This window comes from Motacilla alba, chromosome 19, assembly GCF_015832195.1.
Source record: "Motacilla alba alba isolate MOTALB_02 chromosome 19, Motacilla_alba_V1.0_pri, whole genome shotgun sequence".
In the NCBI taxonomy this organism is placed as follows: domain Eukaryota; kingdom Metazoa; phylum Chordata; class Aves; order Passeriformes; family Motacillidae; genus Motacilla; species Motacilla alba.
Genome location: NC_052034.1, coordinates 3,502,807 through 3,520,961, shown reverse-complemented (window position 1 = coordinate 3,520,961; position 18,155 = coordinate 3,502,807). Strand labels below are relative to the sequence as shown.

At 40.3% G+C, this 18,155-nt stretch overlaps 1 protein-coding gene across 6 annotated transcripts in view; it reads right to left on the bottom strand.

Moving 5' to 3' along the window:
• Positions 1–18,155, bottom strand: part of NCOR1 (nuclear receptor corepressor 1) — a 55,114-nt gene that overhangs the window by 28,874 nt on the left and 8,085 nt on the right. For all 6 annotated transcript variants that reach the window (XM_038158420.1, XM_038158418.1, XM_038158415.1 and 3 more), the window contains exons 2-14: positions 12,895–13,072; positions 11,496–11,632; positions 9,796–9,991; positions 8,678–8,860; positions 6,705–6,818; positions 5,363–5,419; positions 4,866–4,918; positions 4,069–4,135; positions 3,520–3,692; positions 1,485–1,575; positions 787–965; positions 287–341; positions 4–105 (exon numbers count right to left, since the gene is read on the bottom strand). In XM_038158420.1, the coding sequence (XP_038014348.1) occupies positions 4–105; positions 287–341; positions 787–965; positions 1,485–1,575; positions 3,520–3,692; positions 4,069–4,135; positions 4,866–4,918; positions 5,363–5,419; positions 6,705–6,818; positions 8,678–8,860; positions 9,796–9,991; positions 11,496–11,632; positions 12,895–13,002 (1,515 nt within the window). In that variant the 5' untranslated portion in view covers positions 13,003–13,072. The remainder of the gene's footprint in view (positions 1–3; positions 106–286; positions 342–786; positions 966–1,484; positions 1,576–3,519; positions 3,693–4,068; positions 4,136–4,865; positions 4,919–5,362; positions 5,420–6,704; positions 6,819–8,677; positions 8,861–9,795; positions 9,992–11,495; positions 11,633–12,894; positions 13,073–18,155) is intronic.

Below are 18,155 nucleotides of genomic sequence, written 5' to 3'. Positions count from 1 at the left end.
TACCTGGTTTCTTCCTCTGCGCTTGCCATAATTCCTTCGCACAAGGGCTTTATAATTTTCATTTTTCTTGGTCAAATAATAATATAATACACAGTCAGGAACATTCTAAAGTGAAAAAAGTGAAAAAGTAGGGTTTACTCCTAATGAAAAGATTTGAGCTTTTAATTTCTCCAAACACTTAAAATGATTCAGCCCCCAGACTAAAGTAAAAAGGCTTCTATTTATTATTATATTGGAATGTTAGGGATCCCACCCTAAGCTCTATTTATATTAAAAAATGTCTTACCTTTCGTTCCAAGTAGGAAGCAATTAGACCAAAGTTCTTGGGATGTTGGACAAACCTTTTAGAAATCAGAAATTATTTCAGTTTAACAACATAATCCATGATCAAACAAGCAAAACAATCTTGCAAACAATCTGTTCCATCAGCAAGCCCTTCATTTACACAAGTGAAATTAGCCTAAAAAGCCCAGTTTTTAGATTGTGCAAATTTAGAACTCAGCACTTAAAACGATAAAATGAAATTCCATATCTACAGTTCTCATTTTAATCTTAGCACAGACTTTTGAGAAAATTTTGTATTTAACGACTAAATGCACGTGAGAACACGAAGATGAAAAATAAGTCTAAAACTTCTGCAATATTCATGACAGCCAATTAAGAACATTTTCAAATACTACTGCACAAAGGCTTCAGCATTCCTGATTTAGCTTTATGGGGTTGGGCATTTAACTGTTATTCTGTCATTTCAATACAATAAAAAGAAAAGATAAGAAAAGCCATTACTTTTCCTTAAAAATCTCCTTCTCATGGTCTGTCCAGACATTCATGAACTGCCTGTCTTTATAAACTTTCATGGGATCCTCCATCAGGCCGTTCATGTTGATGAACTTCACCCTTCTCTGCTCCGCATCGAACATCATGGGAGGGATGACGGAGAGCTGCCGCATTTGCTTCTCATTATTCTGCAGAACAAAAGACAAAGTCAAGAACACCCAAAATGCTGCTACTGATGTGTACAGTTCTTGAACTGCACAGCTCTTAAAGCTCCACAGTCACAGTCAGCTTGGATGTTCTTTTTGTACACGACTCTTGCAGAAGTTGTCACTACGGCAATGAACACTTACGGGCAGTTAAAGGAAATAGTGTCACAAGTGGTGAAACACCAAAATGATGGAGGGTTTGAGAAGAGGAAGAGTTTTCACATGTTTGTTACAGCTGTAAAAAACTAGGTTGCAGCAAGCCTGCAATGAACGGGCACATGAGAAAAATCTAGGGCAGATACAATTAGAAAGCAAAACCCTCAAAAGAAAAGTGTTTGTAAGATCTGCTTCGAGCCACACTTCACACAGCTTCTCTTAAAGAGAGAAGAGCTTTCTCTTCTCAATGAAACAAACCCTCTGCAAGGGTTTGATCCTTGCACCGCCAGTGGAAGGATATTTACTGGCTGTGCTTCCACAGCAAATCACAGCCAGCAGGCTCACCTCCTGCTCAGAGAGCCCATCGATGATTTCTGAAATCTCGTGCTCACTTCTGGCAATGGTTGCTGAAAGGCCAGCCCCTCTTTGGCCAACTCTGAAATGAGGGGAAAACAAAAGGAAAAAGGATAAAGTGGAAATGAGCTCTATCTGCAAGTTTTGTACACCACAACAACCTCCAAAATGCCTTATAATGCTGTTAGCAGTCTCTCAAATCAGCTAGGACTGGTCTTTCTTAAGGATAGTCAGAGCACAGTCATGTCCTGCTTGGCTTTACAGTGAGTTTGCAAAGCTCAGCAGAAAGGGCACAAAAAAGGTGTTACCACCAATTCCACTGCAAAGTAAGTGCTTCAGATAAATAAATTTGCTTCTGCTGAGCATGAGAAATGTTCATCAGTGGCACAGAAATTATCCCCCTAATTAGTACAACGGATAGACTTTGAAAGAGCCTTTTTTGTTTTTTTTAAGGAAACCACACTAAATTTGCCTTTTATCAATTTGGTCAAGTTACTAACACAGCACTGAGATTTGTTACAACAAAAGAAAATTTTCCACTTTTGAAATGATGGGGAGAGCCGTAAATTGGAAGAATTTTTCACCTTGTGATCTTTACCCTTAGGAACATCATAATAATACACTACAGCATGTGGGTCAAAAAGCATTTCAGAGGTAAAAATCACTACTAAATGGAGAGACAAAATACCTCCGAGATTTTACTGAATTCATCCATTTGCACAAAATCTGAGGAAAACCCCCTTCATTTTTACATGGCTTAGAGCACAACTATAGACACAGAGGCCCTTATTTTACAGAATGTAAATATAATGTAAAGAGAAGACCCCTCCCCAAGTAGTTTGCAATTACAAAGACAGGATATATTCCTAAAGTGAAACTTCTTATGTATGAGTGCTGCTCCCATTCTAACACTTTACTTTCTTCTTCTCTTGATTCCAAGAAAATCTTGGAATCAGCCTTCACAGTGTATTGCAAACTCTCTGCTTTCCCCAAGTTTTATGACAAAAAGGTGATGTAGACAGATGGTTATAAGAGATGAGATTAAATCTTTATAGGTCTTAAACTCTCCAAGGTGTATTGAAATGATTTCAAACATCAGATAAACAGATTTCAACACAACTGAATCAAACTTGACCTAATTCTAATTTAAATCCTATCTCTCTACCTACAGTACTCCAAGGTGAACTCTGAAGTGAAGTGCACTTCATTCCTTTTAAGATTCCTTGTAGTTTCCATCTAACAAATGGCTGATAGATTAAAATTAAATAATAGGGCCTTAATTGTCGCACCTTGAATATTTTAAAATGCAAAACTGTCTGGAATAAAATTACCTGGCAAGTACAATAAAAGATCAGTCAAACTGTTAATTAAGAAGATAAATGGTTTTTGAGTGTGGAGGCTAATGAATACAGGGATTATGGAACACAGGAGTAACACAGACAGTGACAGAAAAATACCAGTGTAAATTAGGGTGTGTGCCCAAAATGAACAGGCTCATGGGAAGCTGATGCTCCAGCTGTCTTCAGAACTCCACAAACCCCTTCCTGAGCAGCTTAACTCTCATCTCACTGACACCACAACCTAAGCAGCCTTTGCTAATTGGCCCTTTCCCTGTGCTCCTCCTGGAAAATATGGGGTTTGACAGCAGATCTGAAAAGGGACATGGGAAAGGAACCCTGTGGACATCACCACAGCAGCCTGAGAGGACACCAAGGGATGAGGCTGGCACTGCTGGCACAGCTGGAGGGGAGGGACAGCAAAGGGGACATAGGTGACAGTGGACAGATAAAGTCATGGAGATCCTTAGGATGGGAAGTGAAACTTGAGCTCAATGCCATGGAAACACAGTGAACAAAGGGAAGAACATTTCACTTTATACTCTGTGACACACGAATATTCTTTTTAAAGCAATAAAGTCATGAACATAAAACTAAAATTAGTTAATTTTATTGTTTAATTATAAATAATTTTGTAACTTAAGACTGAAGAGATATTTTGCAGGAATATTTCAAATCTCCAGTAATACCTTTGGAATCTTTCTTGCTGTTCTCTCTGCTTCCTGATTTCTGGGAATTGTTTCTCATAGTACTCCCGTGTTTTGCTCTCCTTGGCTTTCCTGCGTGGATTATTTTCTATCCTGTCCACTTTCTTCTCCCATGCCTCCATCAGCTGATCATAGCGTTGACAGATTTTCTGTTCCTGTTAAATTCCAAAAGTAAACCTTGAACTAAGCAAAATACACCAAGTGATCAGTACATGTCACATGGGCAGGCTCCTGGAATGCAGAGATTTTTCCTGCTCCCTTCCATGTTGAAGATGACTTACACCAAATTTCCAGCACAGAGAAGGTGAAGAAGTGGATACAAAAATGGAGATTTTTAATATTATACACTACTTCTTTGCTTAACACATCCTAGTGGTATTTGGTAATTGTCATTACCGCCTTACAGAAATATCCCACACTTGTTTTAGCTTAAGATCTTATTTTTCTAATTAATATATTTGCAAATGTAAGACAAGGGTCCAGACAGAAAACCAGCCACATGCTCCTTTTAGAAAACCACGGTGCTCTTACCCGTTGTTTTCGTGCATGGTTCCTTCTTTTAAAGAATAGGATCAGCTTTTTCCTCATCACCTGGTTTCTGGAAAAACAAAATTAGGGGAAAAAACTGAACTATATAAAAATTAAGCACTTCAAAGCTACTCAGCAAAACCCATCTCAATTCCAGATGTCAGATCTTTATTACAGATAACAGTTTCAGGGTGAAAAATAGGGAAAATTCCCAATGAAGTTGAGATACCTAAATCACCTAATACTGTATTTTTTCAGAGAGGAGATTCTTGAAGATGGCTGGAATAAGCAATTGAGACATAAAAGGTTCCAATTTCAAGGCAGGTGCTCTCCTTGTCCACAAGAGAGATAATATGTTAAAATGAAAAAAAAATTGGTTTAAGCTATTATGCTTTTATGGAGGAAAAGTCTTTGCAATTCAGCCCTAAAGCTAAATTTCCAATATATGATTCAAGAAATAAGTGCTTTGGAGCTGCTATACAAATCTATTTGATGGAGCAGAGCAAGAATTACTTTTTTAAGAGACGTTTTTAAAGGACAGCCAACTCAATGTTTATTATTTATTTTTGTCTTTAAATGAAGATGGAAAGCCAGGGCTTCCATCTGCCTTCTGCACAAATAATGCACATCTTGCAGAACTGTTTTACAACAAAGAAATCAGAAAGTTACATAGATTGGAAGCTTTTAATTATGGTTTAAACTCACACATCCTATTTGGAGATGACAGCAATGGAAAATGTGAGGGAATGTTCAAGTCCAGATCCCTGAATGGAACAATGAGAGGGAATTAAAGCACTCACGTTTTGATGTTTTCATGGTAGACCTTGGTGTCTGAGGGTTGGTTGTAAAGTGGCTGCAATTAGGGATGAGAAAGGAACACTTAGCACTTAGCAATGCATGGAACTGTAAATGTGTATGCACCACATTTAACAATATTTTAGTATTCTGAGAACAGAGCACTCAATCTGAGATGCAGCAGAGCTGAAGGGACTACAAGATATTCAGCACAAAGCACAGATTTCATTACTTAAAATTGGATTATAACTACTTCTGTATATAATAGTACTTCATTTCTTCATACTACAAACTGTTCTCTCAAATAAATTAAAATCTACTTCAAAAATCACACTTACATGGCCAATGAACTCACTCAAGCCCCAACTCACCAGTCCATTCAGACACACATTTCTTCTATACATACTCACAGAACTACAACTGTTCAGCACAAGAGAATTAGAGCAACTGGCAACACAGAAAATAGTACAAAAGAAAAAAAAAACAGAATTCCACAACTTACCAATTCAACTTTTGGACCAAGACCTTCAAAAATCTTGTGAGCTTCTTCTGCTTTTTTCTGCAAATAAAATTTTTTTGGTATAGTCTGAGTAAATCCTCTGAAGTTCATGTCAAATGTGGATCTGAACTCTATGTTCTCTGCTAAACCCCTGCCTGAACACACGAGATCCTTCTTAACCTACTTCTGCAACGTTGCCTCAGCAAATAAAGAAACCTGCACTTGAATTGTGTAGTAGTGACTCTGATCTCCCAGTCTGGAAGCTGATAGAGCATAAAAGCAGAAACTGACCTCTGCAGTTCAAAAAACCTGTGCACTTCATAATACAGCAAATTTTTATAAAAAGGAAGAAAGGTGTCCAGTAAAATAAAGTATAATTAGCTTTAAAAATGGAATTAAGAGACTAAAATTCTCCAATTGCCGAATATGGGAGTGTGAATCCATGTGTACATAAACACACAAAGTGTGTCAAAGGTCCTTCATTCACACCAAGCGAAGATCACAAAATAATTCTGACCCCTTCTTGCATGCTTGAATGCTTGGGACACAGTTGTACTGTCCAAAATCTAGCATTGTTTTGCAGGGGGTTTTTAACTCCTCAAAAAAACCCCGACCTGTTGTAATAGAAGTTAGCTGTTCCTCTGAACTACAGAACAAAATTGGGAAATTAAACAAACATATACCTCTGTCACAGAAGATCACAATACTTTCAAAAGCCCCAGATATCTGACTCCCTAATCTCAAACTACCATGGGAAAAAAGGCAGAAAGCATTTTTGCTGTTACTGTTGGCAATATTACTGAGCTCCTGAACTATCCTCACCACTTAAACAACACAAGCTCATAATTCACCCATATATTACTGCTTAAGATTTGGATAAATGAACAGATATGAAGTGCCAGAAGTCAGAGTTTATAAAGAAGGCACAAAATCCTACAACATATGCAGTTTTTTCTCTTCAGCTCATTTAAAAGTAGAGTCTTCAGCCAAGTTTGTCAGCTCATGTGAGGAACAGGGAATTCAAGATGAATTTCTGAGGCATTTTCCATATCACACACTTAAAAGGATATATATGTGTGTTTATATATATATCCATAATTCATGCATCTCAGCACAGGGATGAGACCCACAGCTCAGAGTGCTTAATGAGATCGAAGGAAGATTCCCGTGATTGAGAATAAAAATGTCATTAAAATGTCTTTCATTTCAAGAAGCAAATGAATAGCAAAAGAGGGGTGGGCAAACCAATAAAACAGAAAAATTTGCCCCATGGAAGTAAATGAAGACCGAATGAATGTGAGCACAGAGGCAGCGAGAGGCCCTGGGTGAGGTGCACAGGACTCACCCGATTCTCATCGTAAATGATCTGGACGATGCTGCGGTGCTTCTGCTCCACAGGAGGAGGGGACACCGGCCTCTCCGGCTCGGGAGGCTTAGCAGCTTCTTCTTCAAGTTGTTGCTAAGAGACCAAAGAAAGAAAATCAGCCATCCATGTTCCCCCCACCAGTAATTAGTCACCAGAGATAAAATACGCAGCTGATCAGTCAGCACTGCCTCTTGCTTCGCTTTGCACTGACAAAAAATGAATGAACTGGTTTTAATTCCCACAGAAACAATAACAAGACTATTTTTTGCACTATTGGTAACTCAAATTACCTGTTTACAAGACTCACCTGCCTTGAATCAGACTCGTTTCAGCTTGATAGTTAAAGCCACTGTCACTTTGTAATTTATCATTATTTAACTTTAAACAAAAGTATCAACTTTGGAGAACAGTTACATCGGAGCCGCCTTCTCACAGTGGAAATAAACCACGGAGGTGCCTTTCTGCACTGTAGATGTTCAAGTGTCACCATAACTGTTGTCTTATGGCTTCAAAAGGTACAAAAGTCCTTCTAATACGCCACAGAGAACATAATTCTAAAGGTACTTCAGAGCAAAAAATAAACCACTCCACATGCGTTAAAGTTCCAAGAGCGTTACAATACCAAACAAGCAAAGAAAAAAATACCTAAAGAAAAAAACCCCACCCTGTACTCCTTTCCAGCTACTACACTGCTGTGATTTACTTTCACATCAAATAAATCTGATTCAGTGACATCTTAATTTTTTAAATATCCTTCACCCATGCCTGCCACAAATATGGGGCAAAGAACTTCTGACACCAGGGATCCATCCTGCTTTACAGTCCTGGCTAGAACGTGCTGCATTGCTGCGCAAGAATGCCTTAAAGGTTTAGCAGAATGCCCTAAGACATGGGCTCAATTACTTCAACATCAACTTTGTAGTTTTTTAAAAGTCAAATCACAGACAAATGTGCACAAAGGACCCTTCATAGATGAGCTGCACAGCACTTGCTGATTTTGTGGAAAAGTGCACAGAGAGATAAGCATCATTACCACACAAACAGGTACTCGGTGACATCCTTTTTTGTTTTGCTGCTGGAGGTCACTTTACAGCTCATTAAAATTCAGACGTAATTAAACACTTCCAGACCATAAAGTGTCCGTTTGTTATCCTGGACCTATAAGTTAACAAATCCTACAGTGTAACTCTCATTTCCTCCAGAGTTCCAACTAAAAAAGAGTAAAGCTGGCGCTTTTTCTATCTGGATCTTTGAAAGTCAGAAAAGGAAAAGGAAACAAGGACTTTGTTTTTGTCAATGACTAACAGATGCCTCGATTGAAGGGTGGGTTTACTTGGCCACAACAGCTACTGGGAAAGCAACAACTTCTGCCAGCAAACACTTCCTTTGCTTCCAGAGGCTGAAGTGCATGCAGATCTCTGGTGCAAAGCATAGCCAGGGCCATACAAAAACAAAGTGATATTTCCTTCTTTATTTCTCTGTTCTCTGTATTTATTTGCACCTCTCCTACTGCACTTTCCCCCAAGGCTGGCCTTAGCTCCAGGTGTGAAGATCTCTTGCCCTTGGGAAAGCAGATGATCCAGGGGCTTTCGTACAAGCTCTGGTTTTGGAGATGCACGCAAGGGATTCTCCCCTTGCACAGACTGCAAAAGAAGAAAGATGATCCTCCCCTCAGCCAGCAGGCAGCTCTGAAGCTGAAATTACAGTCACAGTGCCCTTGTTTCACAGCAGCTTCAAATATAAACCCATCTACTGCTGCTGTTCCTGTGTGGCTTTCTCCTGCTTTCAAAAATGTTTAAAACAGCGTGACATCCAACTTATTTAAAATAAAATCACACGCATAACCCTTCCTTTTCAACTTCTTCATCTGATTCACGTAACCAAAAAATTCACCATCACCAAATAAGGTTTTTCCACACCTCTTTCACTGGCAGAAAACACAACTTGCTTACTTGCTTTTTCTTCAGTTTCAGGATTTGCTGCTCCACTTTTGCAATTTCGCGATCTACGCGGTCCATGCTCTGGATCAATTCTTCCTTTGACAGCTTGGAAGGTGAAGCATTTTGGTCCTCCCCACAAGGCTGACCAGAAATTGGAGAAGATGGTCCCTCATGCTTTCCTCCAAAAGCTGGGTCCTTCCATGGGGACAGGAGATGGGGGGAGACAGAGAGGAAATCAGTCATAACTTGGGAATGAGTGCCCAGTATTTAACAATTTCCAGTTATCTATATTTCTGTTGGGAGGTCAATTAAAGTTTTCCTAATACTCTAAATCTTTTGATACTGTAATTTCAAAGTTTTTTTTTTAAAAACGTCATACTGCAATATTTACCTTGAAAGCAAAATAAGACCCCAACACCTTCCTTTTAAAATACATCTTCATAAATGTAAACAGTAACTTTGATTTTTAAAGGGAGGGTTACTTGAGAGCCCCTCCTCAATACTCTGCACCTATACTGAGGAGGATATTCTTGAAGATAATAATGACCAGCCTGATAAAGTATATCTGGAGTTAGTTGTGGTTATAAATGTGAACTTCTCTTGAATTTAGCTCTAATATGTAATACCTAAAATAGAAAATACCCACCCCAAAGTAGATTGTCCTGGATTTAGCCAAAATGAGATAGTGAAAAGTATAATTAGTGTTATGTAAATAAGCAGATTCATTTCAAATGCTTAGAAGGGAAAAGGGGGTGGAAGGAAGTACTTTGACTATTCAGTCTAATGTTAATTACAGGAAAAAATGGACTTGCATGGATTTGCCAGCAGCTTTCAGCTGAAAAGAAGAAATATTCCATGCACTATGCTACAATCATTTTACAACTGAGGTTTGAGTGACTTAAGAGAGTAGTGGCAATTCAGAATTCCAGTCTATTTACTGTGTTTGAGTCAGACTGTGTAAAACAGTAACACTGACTCATGATCACAGCTTCTGATAATGTGTAAAAGTAAATTTTTTGGGATTATAGAAAAAACCTAAACAAACAAAAAAATACCTAACAGAAAAAATCCCATTAGCTCACTGCAACACAAAGTCAGACCTTCAGCACTGTAACAGCAAATGGCTTTACCTTCTTAATATCTGCAGACCTCAACCCTTCCTGCAGAGGATGCACTAAAGGCAAGACAGTGGCTGCACTGACACGCTGGAAATGGGAATCAGACACTTGCTCAAGGCGTGGTCGCTTAGATTCCAGAGAATCATGATCAGTCTGAGATGGACCTGGATGGAACTGCTGTTCATATCCAGTTCTCCTTTCCTGAGGCCTATACAGAAGAGATTAACTGTTAAAATATACTTTTTTGATATGAGAAGAATCTTCAACGTTTTTTTAATTTTAAAGGAGATGTCATTTGGTGAAGCTCCTTCTAAACAGTAAAGCAAATAAATGTTTTTAAATACGACTTCAAAAATACAACAGTTAAAATCCATTGGAAAAGAGGAAGTTAACTTGAATCTCAAATTAAAGGCACTCCTATCATTATACAACCTTAAAGAAACTCAGCTCTGCTACAAGGATATTGTTGAAATCAAAGCTCTGATTCAAACTGTAAACACACCAAAAATCCATGAGAAAAACACAGTACTATATTTCACTGAAGATGGCCACAACAGCTCCATTATTGAATTTTTGCAGCCAAATAATTTTTAAATATACACAGAACACTTGAGATGGGCCATGAGTCTGTTTGGAACTTGATCTCTACTAAAATGCTACTCTGTGACTGAATCAATGACTGCTTCTATCTGTGAGTCATTTAAAGACTCCTCCTTCTCAGAAAAATGCTCAACAGTTATCACTTGCTGCTCCCAGTGAAGGCACAGGATGTCCATAAAAGACCCTCATATGCTTCAACATCTTCCTATGAAGTGCCACTGAAGAGATGACAGCAGCAGTTTCCTGCAGTTTGCCAGAACTACCAAATAAGCTTTTACAAATTTACAGTCTGGGGGTGGGGGTGATTTATTACTGCTATAAACTCAATTTTGAGAACTCTAAAAGCTGCTGTGATTCTCAGCACCAAAACAGAGCCTTACTGACATTTTGCTGACACGAGATGAAGGCAATATGGAAGCCCCAGATTTCACTATCATCAAGCTATTTCTGGGAATATCCTAATGAGATTTTAAGCCAGACCAGTATTTACATAACATTCATCATGGGTATTTGTTCAGAACCAGATCTGTCAGTTACAGCCAAAATAAACCTCCAGCAGTAATCCTGCATATAAAGTTGCTCCTAGCAGATATACTCACTAAGAGTCCGAGGCAAAAGAAGGTTTGTACAAGCAGTAAGTGCAAAAAAAGAAGAAGTTGTTACAGGCCCTAACACTTACTTATGACTGTACACCAGCAGCCTAACACACTATAGAATTGAGGGCATAAATCATATTTTAATCTCTTCCCTAAAGAGAAGCACGTTCCTGCTAATTTACTACAATCCAGTTAATATTATTCTGATCTGCAGTGGGATTTTAATCTCTGAGTTTGATGTTCAGAGAACATTCAGTGCTGTCCAAATGAATGCTTGACATTGTCTGGAAACCTTCTTGAGCCTACCAGCAGCACAGCAATGATGATGCACATTGACCATCCCTCAACATCCTCACGCAGTGACTCGTTTCACTGGGAAGGAAGATGTTGGCAAACTGAAAGCAAACTCCAGCATCTTTTCCCCTGCTGCTGTCCACTCCGCGCGTCCTCAGGTAACCCCAGAGCAGCTGCAGGCCCGAGATTGGTGTTCACACCCTCCCAAGTCAGCCTCCTCACCTGTCAGAGCCGGGGTGGAACTCGGAGAGCAGCGAGGGCCGGCGCCGGAGCTGCTGCTGCTGCTGCTGCTGCTGCAGGAGCTGCGTGGCCTGGCTGACCTCCAGGTGAGACGAGCGATAGTCGGGAACGGCGAATTCCTGAGGGGAACACCTCTGGCGTTAACAGGAACAAAAGCATGCGCTGACCACGATCATTTCCAAAGATATGGAGTACACAGTGACATCAGATCGAGAAAGTCTTATTCCGGCTCAAAAAATGTTTGCAAATGGAAGTTCCGAGATTTAAATAAACTTCAGAGAGACTAAATATTTATACTAGGAATTCCACCTAATTTATTAGCAACTCCTAACAAAACACGGATGAGTCAGCAGCAAGCAGATGAATGGCCTTTAAAAATAGCCTTTAAAATCAGTCTTGCACATCCAACTGCAAAGTGGTAAAATGAGAGCAACCTCGAGGCAATTTCTTTTGTTACCATCTCAAGACATTTTTGTATCAGACATTATTAATCAGGACTTAGAGTCACACAAGGTGCACCTTCCAATTGCTACAATTTACAATCGAAGTGAGGTACAAGACTATTTATTTGTATTTTTGTGTGATCAACCACTTGCTTTTAAAAATTATATGCAGCTGGCACTAACCAAAGAGAAGCTCTACAAGACATGTAATAGATCATTACCCATGAGATCCAGTTTTCATAAATTATCTAAAAATAAACACAGAGCAAGCCGAAAAGCTTCAGTTTTTGAATTTCCTTTTGCTAACATGGAAGTAGAAGAAAGTATCATCCAAAGCACATCCAAAGTATCTGCAGCAGGAGGAGAATACCATGAAAATGAGGGAAGCCTGAACTGTTGTAAAGCCAACAGCTGGTCCTCCACAGCACAGAGCACAGGATGGCAGAATGAAAGCTTGGCAGAAATGAGCAAGCTGGATATCCTTAGAAATCCTTTATTCCCATTCTGGCCAGCAGAACTCAGCTGGCAGCACTGGTACAGCTGCTTCAGAAAAACAATCAGTGTAACACAAGTTTTTACACATTCTCCACCTTGCACAGAGTTTTGACAAGTACCACACTTAACTTCCAGAGATTCTAGCCCAATACTGCAACAGAAGTTTAGGAACACAACCCCTACTGAATTTATTCAAACCATGAGAAACCAATGATAAAACCAGGACGTTTATATTAATAAAGGGCAAGGAGGGCAAAGTAAAACAGCAGAAGCCACCCCACAAGTGTTTCACTAAGCAGCTCTCCCAGCAGGGCACAGGGATGTGTTTTCAAATGCGAACGAGTTGTGTTATCGAGGTTTAAAAAGCAGAATGAATCCCTTTTCGGCAGGGCAAAGCCTTGAAGTGCAGCCTGGCTGCAGCCCAGGCTCTGGGTGTCCCTTACCTGCTGGTGGCGGGTGCTGGGGAAGGTGTACTGCACAGAGTGGGGCGGGTACCGGCTCTGCTCCGTGCTGAAAGCTCCTTGGTTCGGAGGGTAGCCTGAACTTGACATTATCAGGGAAGGAGTCTCCACAAAGCTGTGAGATCAAGACCAGCGAGCAATCATGTTTCTAGGAAACCGCCTAAAGGGAAAAAGATCGCTGATAAGCACTGAAGTACCAGATGTACTCACAATACATTACAGCCATAGTCACCTAAGCAAAACAACCATTACCAGTAAAAGCTTTTTCCTGATGTATTTATTTAATAGGTTACTCCAGTCTGAAACATGTTAACGGGTCTTAAATGGGCTCAAAATGAGACGTGTCAGCATTGTCTACACAAAGATTTGAGGATTATATTGTCGGAATACATCCTTTTACCAGTTGACTTGGAATTTGATAAGAAAAGTAGGTCACTTTAAATAAATTTTAAAGAGATTATAAGTCTATAGCTGGATTCTGCATTTTCAGTAAATTTCCTTAGCACAACACGAAGTTCACTTTTGTTTCTTGTACAAAGCTTTTGGATTCCATGAAGTGTTGCTGACTTTCAGATCCAGGTAGTCTTAGGGCTGCACTCAGTGTCACCTAGAGTTCACTAAATCCCAGTGCATTAGTCAGGCCCTGAATGCCATCACCAACCATCCAACAGCAGCTTGACTCAAGCAGTCAGTAAAAAAGGCACTCGCAGAGCAGAAAACCAGCTCTGCTTCAAATGCCAGCACAGTTTGGCTCCTACAGGATGCCAAAAACTGAATATACTACAAAGCCTGAAAACAATCCTGCTTAGCTGACAATCAATGGCTACTCTGCCTCTAGTGCATTCTCCAGCTGCAGATGGAGAGCAAACACTGAGCTGCAAACTGACTGGGGAAAGATTTTAAATACTGCAGAAATCCAGACTAGTTCCCTAGCAAAGTCTGAGCATGCCTGAGGCTGGGTATAGCTCCAGCTGCTGAAGATGCAAATAAACTGATCCAATCCTGCTCCCCATCAGTGTTTTGAGCAGGTAAATCATGGCTCTAAGTCAAAAAGTGGGACATAAATGTATTTTAAACAGAAAATATTTTTCTCTGATAGTTCAAAAGATGCAATTCTGGGAGCCTGTGTATTAGATCCAGAATTCTATCAGATGTGGAGCAAATTCTCAACCTGTTGCCCAGAGCCAGCAGACACATCAGACCTTCAAATAAACTGTTGATCTCTGCCTCAATGGCTACATTTCACAGCACATTAATCCACAGCATTTCACAGACATCACCCATAAACTGCATTTTCCATTATCAGTCAATAGACAAAACCAGCTCAGCTAAGAGCAAGCTATACAAACAGATCTTAAAGTATATCTGTAATATTTTATCATTTCTGTTCTGGTCAGGGGATTTTTCCACCTTTACTCTCCATCAAACAAAGCTTTACATGTTGGACTACCAGAATAATGAGACAAATTTACATTTACCTCTTAAACCTGATTTTCAGCTACGAAAAATCCAAGAAAAAGACAACAGTTTCTCTTTCAAAGCAACACTACAGATCACTAGTACTGTGCTTTATAGTAGCTATACATCTATTATAGTACCTATAATTCATATCCAAGTGACAAGCTGTAACAGAATGCTTCACCATTAGCATTTATTATACCTCATCATTCACACTGCATTCACTGGAGTACAGCTTTACCTACTATGGGATGGTCTAATGGCTCTGAGTCATATCATTTCCATTTAATCAAGGCACAGTGTCACAAAGCCAGCAGGTTCAGCTGCACAGTTGGGAAAGCAGAGAGCTCTCCCTGAGCACTCCACAGCACCCCTAAAGCCCAGCCCCAGCCAAAAGACAACCTCTGGTTTTCCTTCCCAACGTGGGCTTTCACAGGAATGAAAGCTCTGGCACAGAGCTGTCAGCTCCATGCAATGTTTGCTGATGGGATAACTCCTCCTGTCACAGGCTGGGGCACATTCATCAATAACGATCTGGCTCCATGGTATAAAGATGCTCAAACACTTGAAGGTTATGGAAATACAAATCTCAGTTTGATGAATTGCTGATGCCCCAACCTGTGCTCCCTCAGCAGCTTCACGGGCAGAGATCTGAAGAATCTGGGGATGCAGAGGGGATCAGGAAAAAAGTCACACAAAAACACAGGCCAACTGCTGCCTGATTCAAGGTCCTTCCCAGTTTCTCTCTGTCAAGTTACATCTGCTCCTTATTCCCACAATATTCAGTCAAGCCCCCAGCTGAGCATTAACCAGGTGCTGGAAGTTCAAGCCACGCTCACTTTCTATGATGCTACAAAAGCCATTTCTCCATTCACAGCAACTTCAGTGGACACAGTGTTAGGTTGGTGTTATCTTGAAATCATTCACAACCAACTGCAGTGAGAGGGCCTGACCATCTCTCCAGATTCTGCACTGGACGTGGAAAGATGAGAGAGAGCACATGGAGTACAAGAATGAGCATCCTGCATCCATCCAAAAATGTGAATCTAAATCCCCTGATAACTACAAATTTTACATAATAAATAGGACAACATTGAATCTGATGACTTTCCTGTTGAAAACTGCAAGTGTGATCATGTTCATAGTGGAATTTTTTAAAAGGGGAATAAATGAAAGCTGCCAGCAGAGGAAGGCAACAAGGAGCATTAGAGATTACAATCAGGGTAAATATGAGAGGTGAGAACCACAGAGAGGAAAAAAGAAAACATGAAGTTATCAGAGGTGGGGGACCATTCTTCCTCCTCCCTGAGGGAACTGGCAAAACAGCAGCAGAGATAAGGGGGTAACAGCAGAGGAAAACATGTGGTCACATATTGGCAATTACAAGGTGGGGAGGGAGCTAAAGGATGGGGATCCTATATGGGATCTCATTTCTTTCAAGATAAAATCAACCCTGGAGTACAAACACGTAAAATGACACTGAAGTACAATATTCCCTCCCTCTAAGCCTCCTTTTCCTGCTAGACACATCCACATGCCTGCACGCTCTCCTGATCTGACCCCTCATCTCCCAGGCTCCTACAGCATGAGCCTGTTTATCCTCTCTGCTGGGAGGGGAGGGATTTTTTCCCAATTTTGCCAGTAGAATTACCACTGATACTCCGCTCATTTCTCCCTGTCTGCAGTTGTGGATGGAGGTGCTCGACTTCAACTTCTATTTCTCTGCAGACAACCCCTGACCTGTCAGCCAAAAGCATCTGCCTCTCTCTCCCCAGCATCTGCTCACACATCTGCAGCAGACACAGATTATTCTTCATCAATCCAGTTCCTGGGCAGTGAGGGCAGTGCCAGCTTCCTGCTGTAACCTCTCCAATTTCCATACATCCAGATTATGTTTAAATACAGCCATCCTTTTGCATAAAACTGTAACTCTGTGTGCAGACTGTAAACAACCTCATCCGGGCTTTCCTCCCTGCTGTATCCTTTCATTAGTCATGACAAACCTCCTCTTGCTCTACCCAAAGCCAACCAGAATCCTCCTGGAAAGTTCCTCTCTATTTATTAACTCTCTCTGCCTCTCTGATTCTTGCACTGCTTCCCTCTCCCCTGCCAGAACAGAGGCTGCTCATCTTCACTTTCAGCACCCCTGATAAATTGCAACACCAGAAATCAGCTTCCAATGCTGCTCAATGACAGCAAGATTCTGTTTTCCAGACAAGTATTTTCTTATCTTTTCGTATTATTCTGCACATTTCAGAGGTTAAATATATAAACGTTTAAAAGAGCTGTTACAGACTTTGGAATTCTGCCTCATGTCTCACAAAGATAAAGTTGGGCCATGAATATTTTCATACAGCTGCCAACCAGGCTGGCAAATTGTCTGTCTCATCAAATATTGACAATTAGAAGGGGCAGAAAGAAATATCTCTTGTTTTGCAGTTCAGAAGCCAGAAATCGTGCTCTAATGTCCCATTTCACTGACACTCCCAGATTCTATAGCAAAACAGGAAACCCAGCAGCATCAAATGGATATTAAAAAAAAGGTAAAAATTACAGGACACATAGGAGCCAAGAATCAAAAAAGAAGCAGTTAAGGGAAGATACCCAGGGGAGAAAAAGCAATGACAAGAGTAATGGATTCAGGAACAGTGAAGAGATACTTGGCCTTGTGTTAATTTGAGCTTCTTGGGCAAGGAAATGATTTAACAATGTTTATTTCTAAAGGTATGATGATATTTCTGTCTTTGGCCAGCTCAAACTACTGAACAGATCCTATTCAGAATTCCCTTAAAAGCTACCATTCACACTTCCATTCACCATATGCAGGGAATTCTGAGTAAGTTAGAAATAATTTGGAACTGAATATTATAACGGCAACAATCACGGCGTAATTTCAGCTTGATCTCCAGAACTCAACATGCTTCAGAAGCAGAAGTACAAACTATCTTCAGCAGACATGTGGGAAAATGAGTCACAGAAAGGTTAAAAAATCTATCAAAGACTCAAAGGAAATAGTCAAAGTCTGAATCAGAAATAAGATTTGATTCTTGCAGCACTTTGAAGGCGCTGCCTGAGCGAAGCAGTTCTTCACTTGGAAAAACACAGCAGGTTAAAAACTGGGACTATTTTTAGCAGGCCAGTTCCCCAAACCCCTTCCCTGTGTGGCCACACAGACCTGACAGCAGCTGTCCCAGGGCAGGGCAGTCACCTGCTCCGCTTGCTGGAATATCCTGTCTCCAACTCCTACCTTCATGGACAAAAGACCAGTCTCATGGGTAACTCAGTTTTCCCTCAGCTATCCAAAACAAGCTGACATTTCTGCATTTAGAGGAATTTTCGTGCCATCTTGAAGTGCTTAACCAACATTTGCTAATTAAATTTCACATCCTTTCGGGAATTTTCCTCATCTTGTTTTTGAGCAAACTAAGTGTGATATAAAGAGTGCAAAGAATGAGATTACAGTCTAACCCGAGTTGGGGGATTTTGTTTTTAAATCAGCAGCTTTGGTAAATTGAGCTCTGAGGTAACTAACCCATGGCAGAGCAAGGGAGGCTCTGCCTTGCACAGGGGATCTGCAATGAATCACAAAATTAATTCAGGGATATTTATTCAAACTTTACTCTGGCAAGAAAATGAAGAGTGAAGGGAGTGTTGCAGCACTTGGTTCGAAAGGCCTTATCCAAGGCATGACAACAATACTTGGGAATAATTATTTCTGTGATTTCACTTCATCAAATGGTAATGAAACTACCTCATGGAAAAAAAAAAACCAAAATCAGGCTGTA